The 16249-nt window shown below is 48.7% G+C and overlaps 1 protein-coding gene across 4 annotated transcripts in view; it reads left to right on the forward strand.

The window, feature by feature from the left end:
- Positions 1-3982: 3982 nt before the first annotated feature.
- CCDC85A (coiled-coil domain containing 85A) overlaps positions 3983-16249 on the forward strand; it is a 58484-nt gene continuing 46217 nt past the window's right edge. For 3 of the 4 annotated variants that reach the window (XM_017821814.1, XM_017821815.1, XM_017821817.1), the window contains exons 1-2: positions 3983-4201; positions 6779-7694. In XM_017821814.1, coding sequence (XP_017677303.1) covers positions 3983-4201; positions 6779-7694 — 1135 coding nt within the window. Of the gene's footprint in view, positions 4202-6778; positions 7695-14167; positions 15742-16249 lie in introns of those variants that run through there. The other variant, XM_017821816.1, reaches the window with a different exon arrangement.

Consider the following 16249-nt stretch of genomic DNA (forward strand, 5'->3'; position numbering starts at 1 on the left):
GGAAGTATCAGTCTGTTAATTTTTCTATGTACTGACACTCTGTGAACACTGTGTGAGACTCCATTAGGAAAAGTCCAATATTGAATTGTAAAATGTTCCTCTGTGAATGCATTGGTGTAATTTGTGCTGGGACAGTGACTGCAGGAGTGGCAGTCAGGGTTGGAAAATGAATCCTGTGATGGTGAAAGAGCTGGGGAACATTGCAGGGGAAGCTCTACCCCTTTCCCTGGGAAATCAGCACAACTGGGATTAGACAGCAGCCAATGTGGGTGATGCTGTGTTGGGTGTCAGCTACGGACACACAAATGATGGGTAGAACATCTAGAAGCAACTGTAACTAAAATTACTTGAACTTTTCATTTTTAAACTCCTTCCACTTCCTTCCAATTTGGGAATGACATTTTTCAAGTCTGAACTCTTCTCAAAAGTATTTTTGGAAGGTCTGAACAAAAACAGTTTAGCCATCTTTGTGTAAAATGACTGCTAGGAAAGTACTCAGCTCTGACACATTTTTGGCAGGGAGATATTGAACAGCTTTAGGGCCTTGTTGGAAGTGTCCAAAAGTGTTTTTCAAATCATCATATAACTATTATTGGTTATAATAATGCTTAGAGACCCCGCCCAGCCCTCGGAGACTGTGAGCAAGGCGAGCAGCAGTGAAAAGCAAGTCCGCAAGGACGTGCAGGAGAACTGTCCAGCAACAGCTGGTGCACATTTGGATGTGGGGGGTGAGCAGGACACAGCAGTGACAACGTGACACAGCAGTGACAACGTGACACAGCAGTGACAGCGTTACTGAGCTGGCAAACCAGCAAACGTGCAAATGGAAGTGTTTGTTTTGGGGCAGTTGTTGTCCTCACCGCTGATGGTGACAGCCCAGGAGCTGGGAAGTACTTGGCATTTGAGCACTGAGGTGGACTGTCTGAAAGTAAAGTTTTAAGCTTGCCAGGAGCTGGGAATAATTATGTAGCACTTCCCACTCTCGTTTTGATCTCGTTACACAAGCGTGAGCGAATGTGAAATTAGATCCTCTCCTTATAGAAACGTTCCACCTCAGTTCCACTTGATCCGTTCTTGGTTCCGTTATTAGAGCTCCGTTTGTCCCCGGCTTCTGAAGTTTGGCTTTGTTAAACCGTTCCCAGTGGCCATGCCTGGTGAACTGCCCTTTCCTGCCGGTGCCTGGGCAGTAAAGCTGTGCCTCCCGAGGACACAGACGTGGAGGTGTTTCCCATTTGTGGAGCCGTTCATCTCACATCCGTGCTTTCCATGGCACGCCACGATCAAAGGCTATGAAATGCTGCTCTGGAGAAACACTGGTGGTGTTGAGGCAAATGGACACTTTTTCCTGAAGCATTTCGATTTAAAAGTTTCTGGTCAGTTTTCAGTTAATTGTTTATTTCATGGAAAGAAATTAATTAGAACTTGTAAAAACCTAACATCATATGACCTTTCAACTGAATTAGAAGAAGAAAAGCCTTAATTTATTGCTGCCTTTTCCCCTAGCTGTTCTTTTTTAGTTGCATTTAAATAGAATATATTTGGGTATGAAAGCTGACAGCTCCTTTATCATGGCCTTTTACTGTATTTTTGCTGTGGCTGGTCAGATGCTTTTATCTAAAGCTTTGTTCTTTGCGGTGGAAAAAAATTCCAGCGGATTTAAGAGAGTGATAGAGTTTTCAGAGAAAATAAAATTTTCACACAGTACTTGGGGCTGGTCGGGAAATGGGATTTCACGCTGGCAAAGCTCCGCGCTTTGTTGGAGCTCTTGTTGGCAGTGGTGGGATTTGGGGTTCATCCCACAGCTCAGCCAACATTCCCACCCTTCTGTGCTTCCCGCTGTGTCACAGGGACTCTTTGGAGTGGGTGTGGTGGGTCCCGAGTAGAGCCTGGACTTGTGGGAGCAGCTCAGGTGTGATTCCCACGCCAGGACTTTGGCAGGGGAACAGCAGGGCTGCCCTGGCTGGGTCATCCTGGGACCCAGCTGGATGGAACCATGGGAGGCTGGAGATACTTGGGAGATGGATCAGCTGAAAGAACGTCTCTGAATGCTGTTTGGGTGGGGAAAAGGCAAAGCGTGGCCCACGATGGAAAGGAGCAGGAGAACTTTTGTTGTGATCGAGGGACAGCTGGCAGCTGAAGGAAAGGATTAGCAATAAGAACAAAGGAGCAGTGTTTGATTTAACCATTCTTTGGCAACTCTTAAATTGGACTAAGAGCAGAAGGTAATCCTTGGCTAGTCTGGTCCTGTAGCATTGCCAGGGAAGTGCTGGCTGGGACAGTGACGTGGGACAGGTAGGGCACAGGTTGTGCAGCTGCCTCTGCAGAGCCAGCCCTGCTCGTGGGGCTACAGCCTAGTGATCTGCCAGCGCTGGCATTAAGTACTTTAATTTTTCCTCTCAAGAATGAGACATCTTCTTTAATCCCACGTACTTATAAAATTGCAAAGTCGGAGGTAGCAAGGGCCCATTAGGCGAGGCAGCTCCTGTGCCCTCAGGGGATTGTTCAGGGGAACTCGGTGATTGAGAAACGGGGATTCAACCAATTACTCACCTCGTAGTCTTGGTTCATCACTCCTGCCACTGAGATCCGTCGTGTCATCTTTCTTTGCGAGCAGCATGAACGGATTATCAAGTTTCATTCTCAAATCATCTGCAAGGCAGATTTATGCAGAGCCTTTGTATCTCTAAGCAAACTGGGGAACGTGAGTCTCTCGCTACCACGCGGCCGAGTATTCCTAAGGAAGGGCTATTAATAGCCCAGTCCTAGTTCCCGCGGGGGGCTCATCTCATGGCATGCGACCTCCATCTGGAGCGGGGAGCCGCGCCGGGGAGCGGTGCTGGGCTGGGAGTGCGGGAGCCGCGCCGAGGCGCGGGGTGCGGCTGTGAGTGCCGAGGCGGTGCCGGCGGGCGGTGATGTAATGTGAGCTGTGGAGACCGGCCCGGCGGGCGGACCGCGCTGCTCCGCGGGCGGCTGCGCCCTCCCTGGGCCCCGCGGTGCGGGGCGGTCCCTGAGCGCTCCCCGTGCGGGATGTGTGCGGGTGCCGCGGTGTCCCGCGGGTGTGTCCCCGCCGCGGGGCGGTCCCTGAGCAGCTCCCAGTGCAGGATGTGTGCGGGTGCCGCGGTGTCCCGCGGGTGTGTCCGCGGTGCGGGGCGGTCCCTGAGCAGCTCGCAGTGCAGGATGTGTGCGGGTGCCGCGGTGTCCCGCAGGTGTGTCCCCGCCGCGGGGCGGTCCCTGAGCAGCTCGCAGTGCAGGATGTGTGCGGGTGCCGCGGTGTCCCGCAGGTGTGTCCCCGCCGCGGGGCGGTCCCTGAGCAGCTCGCAGTGCAGGATGTGTGCGGGTGCCGCGGTGTCCCGCAGGTGTGTCCCCGCCGCGGGGCGGTCCCGCGGCGCTGGCGGGCGGCGGGCGGCAGGTGGAGCCCGCGATCCGCCCGTGCCCGCTCCCGCACCGCCCCCCCGCACGTGGCGCGGCCCCGCTGAAAAGCCGCGAGCGGCCCCGCGCCCGGCACTGCCGCCCACAGCGCCCGAGCCGCTCCGATCCCTCCCGCTCCTGCCGCTCCCGCTCCCCCGCCGCCACGGGGCGCGGCATCCGCGCCTCGCCACCCGCCCCGCCGCCCGCAGCCCGCGGCCGCTGAGAGCCGGCCCCGCGCATCCCCGCCGCGGGCACCGGCCGCTCGCGGCTGGCGCTGACCTGTTGAAAGAACCGCGCGTGTCTTGGGGATCCTTTGTCTCGGGGCTTCTTTCTGTTTTTTTCCCATCTCGACGGGGGAAGTTTGCTCCCCAGACCGTGGCCCGGCTTCCTCCACACCCTTTCCTCCTCGTCTTCCTCCTGTTTTCCAGGATCCGCTGCGCGGGGCCAGAAGCGGTCTCCCCGCGCTGGAGCCGGGGGCACCCGCGGGCTCCGGGCTCGCCCTTTGCCCCGGCGGCGGCGGAGGGGCGGCCCCGGCAGCGCGGGGAGGCTCCGCGGCTGCCCCCGCGCCGCCACCATGGCAAAAGTGGCGGCGGAAAGTTGCGGGTCGGCGCCGGCCGAGGACTTGTCCAAGGTGTCGGACGAGGAGCTGCTCAAGTGGAGCAAGGAGGAGCTGATCCGCAGCCTCCGCCGCGCCGAGGCCGAGAAGATGAGCGCGATGCTGGACCACAGCAACCTCATCCGCGAGGTGAACCGCCGCCTCCAGCTCCACCTCGGCGAGATCCGCGGCTTGAAGGTAGAGCGGGGTGGGCAGGGTGGGACCCCTGGAGTTTGTGCCGTGTCGCCGCGGCCCCCCGCCCGTCCCGCCGGCAGCGGTCTCGTCAGGTGGATGCTCCGGGAGGAGCCGCTCCCGAGAACCGCAGGAAAAAGTAGACGAGGGCTGGAGTGAATAGCCTTTGATGCTGCTTAAAAATCGAGTGTCCGGCTAAGAGATGAGCAGCTATTCGGCAGGATGTGCAGCACAGCTGGGGTGTGCTCTGCCCCAGTGTTCTTTGGTTTGGTACAAGCACTGAAGTCTGGTCACCTCTGTGTTAGACTCCATTGGTTTGGAGTTCAATGATCCTGCCTGAAGTGCACGAGAAATAAGGGTGTGCAGAGCTGTAGGTGTTTAAAAGGTTTTTTGTCCCCAGTTTCAGCTGCCTTAGTCTGTCAGGCAGGCAGGCTGCTGGAGGGAGCGGGTCATTTCCAGGATGCAGCGCAGGGTATGGCAGGTGATGGCAAACCCCTGGGCTCCGTTTTGGAGTGATCAGAACCAATCCCTAGTTTGTTGTCTGAAAAAGGCATCTGCTAATGCATCTCTGACTAACCATTTTCAATTGTATCCTTGTGCAGGCTGCACATCACAAGTCAGACCAGGTCTGTAATGGCTTATCCCTTCTAAATTTCACTCCTTGGTTGGGTGAGAAGCTTAGTCCTAATGTTTCCTTCCCACTTCTGAGGATTGGGAAGATAGTGTGACTGCTTACAGAGGATTACCTTGCTTGTGCATTGTAGACCTGGAAAGTTACCTTAAAGCTGGCAGGACCACGAACATTTTTCTGTCTTGTTGCTTTTGAGAAAGGACATTGTTTTTAGGGAATTCTTTCAGTGAGATTGGAGGGAAGGAGAGGAGAGACAGATGCAGTGTGGGCTTTTGAATTATTACACAGAAGTGCATTAGAAGAGAGTTCTTCACTTGTAGAATGGCTTTAAATGATGGAATTACTGAGAAAGTGTCTTTGATCATAGTGTGGCATAAAATAAACAGCATGTGGGGGAAGACTCTTCCTGTCTCCCAAGTTTTTGTGTTCTGCAGAGTATGGGGGGGTGTGTCTCTTCTCTCTTTTTGACCATCCGTGGTGTCTGGGGGTAAAAAAGACCCATCCATGATAGTATTTAGTAAGAATAAAGCTTAGGTTTCAAATGTAAGTTCAATTCCAACAATAGTGTCTTTCTCCCAGTGCTGTGACATCATATGGATTTCTGCATCCTCCGGATAACTGACCAAACACACCGAGATGTGTAGGAAGCAGTGACACATTCCCCTCTCAATTCTGAACTCCTTAAGTCATGTTTAACTTCCTCCTTTTGTTCAGATGCCCCATCTGGAACTTTTCAACAGAATCTGGGAGAAGGAGGTTGTGAGCCCTGTGCTGGTGTCTGGACATCTCCCTCCTTTGTTGTGTGTGAAATACCAGGTCCCTGAGTCAGAGTGCCCAGCTGGAAGGCTGCCTTCTGGCTGAGGAATTCTGCACTTCCACAACTTTTTTATTCCACCGTGGGATCACTTCAAATATCTCTCACCAGCAGAGATTTTTAAGGACACCTTGTAGCCTTTTTTTCCATTGTCAAATACAGGTTGAAATTGGTCAAGTTCAGAGTTATTCTGAGGCAAAGATCAGACAAACCCAGGCATTCCTGCATCCAAATCCAGTGGGGTTACAAAAGCTTCCTTTTCTTTGGAAACAGTGCTAAAATGGTCTTTCCATAAGGCCAAGCCTTTAACAATTGTGGCTAATCTCTATTTGTGATATCATACATAAGAAGGAATGACTATGGAGCTGGGGGAAAGAGAAATATGGTCACAAGTCCAAACTAGGCGGGTAAAATACTGCAAATGTTTTCTTTGGCATTATTCTGCTACAGTAACACCCTGAACATTTTTCTTCAGAGCATTTGCCTCAGACTGTTCCTCGCTCAGAGGAGGGCATGGAATCATGTACTGCATTTTATTAGGAGGGAAAAATCTATTAAAGCAGATTATTTAATTTCAGAGTGGCTGAAGCAATCTCGATAAAGTGATGTCTGACAAGAGTTTTTAATGCAAATCTGGAACAACATCAAACAACCCCCTTTTTTTTTTTAAATCTCTAAAATGTTCATCTTTATATGTGACTATGCTTTGGGGAATAGGGAGTCTAGATGTGTAATAATTAATTATTTAAGTGAGAGTACAAGTTCTGATGTACCTTGCAGTTTTATTCAGGTGAATATTTCTCTGGGGAGTGAGATCATCAGGAGAGCACTTACGAGCTTTGCCCAGGTTGGGAGCTAAATTACTCTGATATTTAGCGTGAAAATTAATTAAGCACCTGAAACTTTTATGCTGTGTCAGAAGTTAGTGTTTGAACACCTCAGACTAGCTCCAGGTCAGCTTTGGCTGGACAGCAGCTCTGTTTGAAGCACTGTGCTGTTACAATGTGCCAGATCTACACAAGCAATTATTTATGCCTCGCTTGAGTGCTTAAATATGATTTTGTGGCTTGTGTAAGGGTGATTGTATAACACCAATTCCTTTAGACACTTCTCTGCCATGATAATCTTTCTCTTGAAGGATATCAACCAGAAGCTGCAAGAGGATAACCAGGAGCTGAGGGACCTGTGCTGCTTCCTGGACGACGACCGACAGAAGGGCAAGAAGGTGTCCCGGGAGTGGCAGCGGCTGGGCAGGTACAGCGCCAGCGTGATGCACAAAGAGGTGGCCCTGTACCTGCAGAAGCTGAAGGAACTGGAGGTGAGACAGGAAGAGGTGGTCAAGGAGAACCTGGAGCTGAAGGAGCTGTGTGTGCTGCTGGATGAGGAGAAGGGCGGCGGGGCCGGGAGCCGGAGCTCCATCGACAGCCAGCTCAGCCTGTGCCAGCTGACGGCGCCCAGCGCCTACATCCGAGACGTGGGGGACGGCAGCAGCACCTCCAGCACGGGCAGCACAGACAGCCCCGACCACCACAAACACCACCCCAGCACCAGCCCCGAGCACCTGCAGAAGGCTCGGGGGGAAGGCAGCCCCGAGCACCAGAAGCACCGGAGCATCAGCCCCGAGCACCTGCAGAAGCCGCGCGGCTCCGGCAGCCCTGACCACCACCTGAAAGGGCCGAGCCCCGAGCACCACAAAGCCGTGGTCAAAGTCCCCGACCAACAAAAGCACAGCAGCAGCAGCCCAGAAACTATCCCAAAGCACGTGCTGAGTAGTAGCCCCGAACACTTTCCAAAGCAGAGGCCTGGTGGCAGCCCTGAGCACCAAAAGCACAGCGGTGGCAGCCCAGACCACCTGCAGAAGCACACGCCGAGCGGGAGTACGGAACACCTGCACAAGGTGAGGGGCACCAGCCCAGAGCACCTCAAACAGCACTATGGAGGCAGCCCCGAGCACCTCAAACACCTCAGCGGAGGCAGCAGGGAAGGGACCCTCAGGAGACAAGTGACAGAGGACCTGTCCCCTCACCACAGGAGTATTTACAACGGAATGAATGGTGGGTCAATGCTTCCGGTGAAAGCTCTCTTTGAAAATTCCTAAGGTAGTTCCAGTGCTATTTCAGGAGGAGGAGCGATGAAATGTTTCATTTCATTGATGTGAAACGAAAGGTAACGAGCCTGGTGTCAGCATTGTTCCTTTAGCAAGTGATTTAATTGGAGTAGCCCTGTTTGTCCATCCAGCACGTGTTGGCTAGGTTGAAAAAGTAGGGGAAAAGTGCATTTTGAGTGCTGGTGCAAGACACCAAGGAGCAGCTCCTGGCCCCAGCCCTGCTCTGTGGTTGGTAGATGTAAACTGTTTGTCCCCAGATGGGTTTCTGTTTGCATCAGGGAGGAATTGCATTATGTTCTGTGTCCTGCCCGTATCTGAGTCAGCAGAGTGGAGCTGGATGTCTCCAGTTTCCTTTCTACCTTCCTCTAGCTTTAAAGATTTTAGAATTTCCTGTCTATTGATTGAAGGCTTCTTATATCCTTTTCCATAAGCTTTGGAGAAGACCCCAGGTGAAGAGTAGGGTCAATAGAAATGAATCTGATAGCTCCTAAAGCTTTTCAAAGCCTGGAGTTTGCATATTTTTAACTATAACAAATTAAAAATTAAGGAAGATCTGAAGGGGTTTCTTTGCTGTTGTTATTGCTGCCTTTTAGAAAGTTTTCCAATAAACATGCCAAGCTTTTAAGAGCTGCGTATCCTCACTGATTGGGATTAATTTCTATTCTTAGGATAGTCACAATGTAAGTATTTTGTTATTCTGAAAGTCAAATGGTTGCAAAGTTCACTGCTGCAGAAACAACTCTTTGTAGACTTAGCAGAATTTCTGTAGCCTGCTCCTTTTGTTTCCCCCATATGCTTTGAGCTGTTTCCATGAAGGAAATTAGTGTCCTAGTGGAAAACTCTTCTCCCAGGCCCGAAGTGGTAAGTGTAGAGACTTCTCTCTTTGATTTTAAAATGATTAATAAGGTGAGTGCGTGACAAGTATGTGAAGATGTGTAACACAGCAATCACTGAAGTCGGCCTTACACAACTTCCATTAAATACTGTATTCCTTCTCCATTTTCTGTTTAAAACTGACCTTACTGTAAGCATGAAGTGTGGAACCAGACCTCCTAAAAGCACCACGATGTTCCTCAGTCCATCACCGAGCAGTAGAAAGGTGATCTAAGGTTTTAAGTGTGTATTTTTCAAACTCACAGCCGGGTGAAGATATGGTTTTTCTGTTCCCAGCACGGTGGGGTTTTGGGTTTTTCTGTTGTCCAAGTACCTTGTCAAGGCCCATGTTGCCAACAGTGCAGTGAGAGCAGTTGTTACTTTAATCCTGAGCTGACTGGCATCCTTTGTGCAGCATATTTCATCTGTCTACAGTTTGGACTCGGGCCACAAGGTGCTGGAGAGGGCAGCTGCTGCTCTGGGAGGCTGTTTATTGACTTTAATCACAGCTCTGCCTGTCCTACACTTTATATAATCACTTTTACAGCAAGTCCTCTTTGGTTTGACAACTCCTCTCACCAGTACCTTGTCAAACTTCTCTTTTTCCATATTTATACAATCTGATGCAAACTTGAGGTTTAACTCTGGCCTTCATCTGACCTTGGTCAGTGGTAAAGCTCTTGACAGCTCTGCTGCGAGGAAGAGGCTTTCAACTTCAGGGAAATGCTTGGTCTTCACAGCAAGGCTGAATCCTCCTGGGTGTTTGGGGGTTTGATTTTGTGGGGAGCAGGTAAAATGGAAGTGGTCCAAGTGCTGGCCATTGGCACTGGCTATTGCTGTGCAAGTAATGTGTGAATCTTAGTTTGCGTGTTCTGTGTCTGCCTGAACCTGCCAGCTGAGTGCAGGGCATGGAAATCCTGATCTTCTGCATCTGGGGTGAGGAGTGGGGAAACTGTGACAACCTGAGTCAGAAAGTGGCCTGGAAACGTGGCCCTCAACTCTGATGAGAAATACAAAAGGACCATATTTTGGGTTCTTATCCCAAAATCACGTAGTAAGTATTCAATGTCCCCTTGGACCCTAGTTTGTTTTAAGATTTGGAGTGTATCTAGCTAAGAGATGTTTGACTGCCCATCTGTGTGATGAGTTTGCAGGGCACTTCCAACCTTACTGTGGTACCTGAGGAGTGTTGTGTGAGCAGCAGGAGTGAAGTGTTGGTGACCCTGAGCGACAAACAGCAAACACAAACGCCTTTTGAATAAAAACAATGTATTTTAGCTCCGCAACCAGAATTTCCAGGCTCAGGACAAGCCTGTCCCAGCTCCCTTGGCCTGGGCTGGCCTCTCTTGGTGCCCGCAGGGCAGTGCCGGGTTCTGTGGTGCCGTGTCCCCTCTGCCAGGCTCTGCACTGTCCCCAGAGGTGTGGGGGGGTGCATTAGGGTGTTGGCAGGTTCCTGACAGCTCCTCAGCCCGGTCCCAGCAGTTGCAGCCCAGCGTTGCAGTGCGTCAGGAACAGGATGTGCAGCTTTGCAGGATGTGCTCATGCATTAATCATTTGGGCCTCATGCATGTTTTAAGCTGTCACGAGGTGTGCGGGAAGTTACCTCAGCCTTTGGTCCACAGGCACAGCTGAAGGAATGAGGGATGAGGTGATAACGTTTCCTTTCATAATTCTGCTCATTTTCCATGCTCAAAGGTTTGATCTTGGTTTTTTTTTCTTGTATGACATGTCAGCTTTCATTTATAAGATTTATAAGGCTTTTAAAAAGTCCTGCTTCATGGTTCTCCTACATATTTTTCTCAGATAGGTGTCCTCAGCCTTTGGAGTGACAGAAAATGGGATGGGAGAGCTAAATTTGATGGCTGTTAATTGAAAACACCTGTATTTAATTTTTAAGGCCTTAACCAAATAAAACACGATAACGATCTCTTGCTGTAATCACACCTAAATGTTCTGGGTAATGAGAACAGAGATGTTTGGGATAGAAAGATTGCTGAAATTAGAAGGGAAAATGCCAGCAGTAAAAACATTTTGAAGAGAATTTTAATGCGACCTAGAAGACTACATGACAATTTAACTCTGACAGATATTTGGGGTGTAAGTGCCTCTAAGTAAATTGATCTGCTTTCAGCACTTGCAATCCTAGTGCTGTTTTTTCAGTCTAAGCAATTTATTCTCAACTTTCTATTTTAAGAAGTCCTTTGTTTTACTCTGAGCTTTGACTTTTGTGTGAAAGGAAAGTATCCAAAGGGTTTCACATGTGCCTCTTGCTTCCTGCTGAGGCTGTTAATGAAGAGAAGTAAAACTGCTGACTAACACCTCTCATACTGCTGGAGGTGTGAGGGCTCTCACAGAACAAATGCAACATCACCTCTCCTTGAGCAAAGGTGCTTGTAGGCTGAATAGAGACTCAGCCTAAACTTTGGACACTTTCTGTTATAAATGTGCTTCTTAGAAGGAAAACAAAATCAGAAAATGCTGCACTGAGTGAAGAGAGGAAACTGCAGTATGACTTCAGAGAGGAAAACCTCATAACGATGTTACTGAGGCAACTGATATCCTCTGGTGGAAACAGCATTTGCTGCCCAAAGAGGGGGATGATGTCATGTTTCAATGCAGGTTTGCTCAGTTGTGTTTCTTAAAGTCGAAATGGAGATAATTTGCCTGTCCTCAATAGCAGTGTACAGCTCTTTGTGCGTGATCTGCCTTTCCTGGTGGCACCCAGCACTGCACCTCTGGGAGCCTGAGCAGCATTTCGGACTCCTGGGAGCATAAACAAAGGCTGCAGGATCCACTGAGTTCTCCCTTTGCCAGGATGAAGTAACCTACTGTTTATTTCAGATATTTATTTTTTTAAGCGTGGAGCTCTAAACATTTATGTCTATCAAGTCTTCCCGTTGAATTCCGTAGGTTTTATGCCAAAGTTGTAAATTGGTTTTAGCTCTTCCACACTGTGAGAGAACTGGGGCATGAGATGCGAATACGTGTGGGACTAGGACACTTTGCATTTGTTGCTGAGGAGGAATTTATCGAGTTGTGACGGTTCCTCCACAAACACTGCAAGGCAGAGCTGGTTCCCGTCCTCTGGCTGTAGTTCCACCCCTGGGCTGGAGCCGGTGCCCTGATTTTTATTGTGTCTTGTTTATCTCATTGCAAGGCTTTTAAAAAATAATGCCTTTTCTGAGCAGCGAGTGGGCGTTTGTTTTGGTTTGTGCAGGAGACAATAGACGCTCATTTATTTTTCATGGTGGTTGGGTCAAGAGTTGAGCCATTTGCCTTTACCTCAGAGAGCTTATCAGGAGTTCGTGTAGCTACTGTTGTCTGCCTGAAATATGTGGGCAGATGTGGATGTTATTTTATTTTCCTTAGTGCCAGAATGGCGAGTCCTCACATTAAAGCCTTGTCTGAGCCCCTGCTGAGACAGCACCTCTGACCCGAGCTCAGGACCCGGTGTAAGAGTCCTTCTCCTGACTTTGGAGTTACACTGTTATTATTTGGTAATAGTAAATTGCGGGTTTGGAAGTATCAGTGATTAAATTGTCAACTTCTCTGAACTCTGGCACTTCTAATGCAGAGTCAGAATACTGTAATAACTTTTGGTAAGTGCTGCTTGTTGAAGAAATTCAGCCTTGTGGTGTGTACTGTGTGTCAATCAGTGTCCTGTCCCTTCAGTTCTCTGTTAATGGGATCTTTTTTTCAGTGTGTGTATTTTATTATGAAGTTCTCAATGGAGAATTGTTGCAGGCTGTGCAGAGATTGGAGCTGAGCTGGTTGATGGTCAGGGAAGAGCAGTCAAGTGTAGTGTGGGGTTCAAATTTGGTGCTGCTCCTCACACACAGAGTTCATGGATGTTGACAGGAGCAAAGGACTGCAGGCATTCCGAATTATGGGGTATTTAGTGAGCTATAATAAAGCTTTGTGTACACAAGAAAATGACTCTGGCAACGAAAATTCATTGGCTTCTGAGCTAGTAAGTCATGTCTTAATTAGTAAACCAAGGCACAGCTTGTCTTAGGTCACACTGTCGTGTGCACAGATATATAGTTACTGAGAGGGCAGTGAGAATTATCAGCAAGGCAGGATCTGGATATAAATCTTGTCTCTTTGTGCTTCTTGACTGGTTAAAGGGTGGTCTCTGGGAAGGGAATCAGTGGGACTGAAACGCCGAGCCTGGAATTTTGCTTAGTGCAGAAAGCAGGACAATAATGTGTTTCAGAGGAAATGAATTAAGAAGTATGACATGGAGGGCAAAGGACATACAGGAAAGTTTTCTTAAAAGAGTAAACAGCAGTGATACCAGTCTGTGCACGCTGAGTGTTTTTGTAAATGTATTTTTTTTTAAGTGCTTTTAATTCTGAAGGCGCGGGGAAGAGTCGGGGCTGTGATGTGAGATGTGTCCCTGAGCATTTGGGACGCAGCAGGGAGGGGTGTGCAAATGTATTGATTGTGAATGGGAAAGCTGCTGTCTCGAGCTGGGCTGTCTCAAAAGATGAACAGTTGTGTGAAGGCTCTGAATAACAAACAGTTCTGCTTGTCAGTTGTGCTAGAAAATTGCTGGCATATTTGCATTGTTTCTGTAACATTCATGGGAGGGGGGGAAGAAACCAGCAGGTTTGGACCCATGTACTTCAGCAAGAACATGTTTCTTCTAGCCTTCAGTTTTTATTTGCATGGTTTGTGTGAACTTTACTGATTTGTAAAAGTCCATACAATAATTTAAGGGGTTATTTAGACTAATCAAACACAGCGTTCAAGCACTGTCAAGAGTAAAAGATGTGTCATAGCTGAGAAAGCCAAGTGAGCCATGTGGCAAACAACACTATTGAATGTCCTCTGAAGGTCTCCATTTCTCCTCAGGGTTACACAAATTATCACAGAGTGTTTATGCCTGTAATATTAAACAGCTCTAATGTGATCAGTAGTGAGATAGCTCCTTCAAATGGTTGACCTCAAAACTCCCTGAGTGTCTCCCACTGCATCTCTAAGTTCCTGTGAGTTGTGAAAACGTCCCTTGATCAGCCCTTGCTGTGGAACACGGACCTGGGACTTGGATTAGGAAAAAAACCCTGTATTTTTTACTAAGGGTACAAGGCTGATTCATCAGATGAGCCTGGAGAAAAGCATTGATTGCTGCCCCACATCCCCTCCTGCTTCCTGAGCCTGCTGCTGTCTTACACTGAACAAACCTTAGGGAGGGCCAGAATCCATCTGATGGCTTTTGTGGTCTGAAACCATTACTGAGCACATTAAGATGGTCTCTAAAAATAGTGCTGGGTTATGAGAAAGCAAAGGAACACTTCCCTGAAGGCAAATGAACACACCAAACACAAACACAGCAATGCTGGGAGGTAGAACCTGAACGTTCACTCAGATCCCGCGAAGTATTCGAGCTCTTCACCCCTGGTGGCACTGAAATGGGGTGCCCAGACAGAAGCAAGATGCTTGAATATCTGTGCCCCTGCAGTGCTCTGAATGAAGTCACTGTCATTGTTTGCTCGGGTCCATTTGAGAATTTTACGTAACCTGAAGTAAAATTTTGAATTTTAGGTTTTTTGCGGTGCCACGAAGTCCATAAAGGAAACAACATGACAACAAAGTATTCCAACAATGTTTTTTTTCCTAACCAGCTCTCCAAGCACCAAGACCAAGGGCTCTTCAGTCTTAACTGAACAGCAGAAGGTGCCAGAATCTATGTCTCCTCTGTAAATGACCTTTTGATTTATTCCTGTTGTTGCATCACCTGGTCTGCGCTCCACTCCATAATGCTGAATGCTACATTCTCACCACTTACAACCATAGCACGTGCAAATATTTTGGACAACCAGGAGGACAAAAGCATCCTGAGCTTTTATTAAAATAAGTGCTACTTCCAGCACGAAGCCACTGGGATTTGTGTGTTTTACCTTCCCCGTGAATGGAATAAACCTGGACGATTTTGTCCCTTTTGAGCATACTGGAATGTTGTATTAAGGCTGGTAAAAATGAATTGCTGGATTGCCTGGCAGCATGGAAGGGACTGGTCAGACTCTTGGAAGCATGGATCTCATGGTTTTATCCTGTCAAGTCACTTCATCATCCTGGCTTTGTCCAGAATGGGTTGGACAGCGTTGGCTCCTTGTATTGATCACAGAACTGCAAGTACATCCAGCTGCAGACCCCTGGAATACTGACAAGATGGTTGGGGAGGTCCGGAAAGAGATGTAGCACAACAGGATTTGCTTGTCCCACATTCCTGATAACTCTACAACAGCCCCAAATCAGCAAAGTGCATTCTTTGTACTTAGAGGACAAGTCAAGGCTTATCAACTGGAAACGTGTCCTTCAGGCCCTGAAGCCACAAGTCATTTTCCTGGGCCACATGTCCTACTCCACCTCTCTTGATCCATGGGGTTTTTACTTGATTTTACTTTTCACTTAGAAACCCAACAGTTGATTCCAATAGCATTTTGGAAAATGGAGATTTGAAGGATTAGTGAAGAATGTTTGACTGAGAATTTCTGTTGGTGTTGAGAGCAAAATCCCTTTTGAATTTATCTACATGGAAAGTTCTGTAGTTTAAATGTACCAAACCTTGGCTGTGTCTGCCTCGTGCTTAGTAGGGATGCACTTGGCACATGGATTTTTCACTCAAGTGACGTTAGATATTAGTCCTGCCTGTAGGATTTTTAGATATTCATTGTCTTCATTGCAGGGGAAACAGGATATTGCCTGTGAAGAGGCAGTCAGGTGACAGCCTGGGGAGCAAGAGGCTCTGGAAGCTCTTGGGAAAGGATCTATAATGGAAGATGAAGTGACAAGTAGATCTCCACTCCCTGAGATGAGAAAAATCCAGATAGTGTTTATATTCTGTTTACTAGGAAGTGCTGTTTCCCAGGAAACCAGGAACATTTTAATTGTAAACACTGAGCCTTCCTGGACTGGGTTTTTGCCCCTCAGTGTGGTACTCAGGTGTGAGAGGCTGACAGTGTGGAGGGGTGAGATTTTGGGGGTAGATAAGGCATGTTTGCTAATGCCTGTTCCCATAGGATGGGAGATCTGAGCATCCTCTGCCTCCTCATGGCTCAGGGGGCTCCCTCAACCTGTGCTGTGGCACCAGTGCCGTGGAATCATCTGATCCTGTGTCCTGCATGTATCAGATCTGGCAGCCAGCACAATAAATGGTCAGTGATACCTGTCTGGTGTGTCTGTGGTGTGTTTAAGTTCTGCTGAATTCGTGGACAGAGGGAAAGACTGAAAGTCTGTAACATGTTGATCTTCAGACTAAACCTATTCATGCACCTTCTGGAAACTGCCTTTGCAGCACAGCCCTTCTTTTCGGGCCCAGTCTGTTGGGTCAAAACCTTCGTGCTGCAGAAGCTTCTTTCTGAGTTTCAGTGAGCCCTGTGAGCTTCTGAAAGGTCCAAGGCAAGGCTGTGACCTCAGGGGTGGGGACCGAGGTACCTACAGGAGAGGAGGATGGTGCTGCTTTTCTTTGCTCCCTCGGTTGCCATGGAAAGCAACCAGAAAGTCTTGTCCTTGCTCCAGGTTGTAACGGGGCAGTAACGGAGCCTCCGGGGCTTTGGGACCGGCCTGGAGTGACTGTGAGGAGAGAAAGCAGCCCTGACCAGAGGGCCTGGGCTTTTCAGCTGC

The sequence above is a fragment of the Lepidothrix coronata genome, unplaced genomic scaffold (assembly GCF_001604755.1).
Source record: "Lepidothrix coronata isolate B3197 unplaced genomic scaffold, Lepidothrix_coronata-1.0 Scaffold92, whole genome shotgun sequence".
Classification (NCBI taxonomy): domain Eukaryota; kingdom Metazoa; phylum Chordata; class Aves; order Passeriformes; family Pipridae; genus Lepidothrix; species Lepidothrix coronata.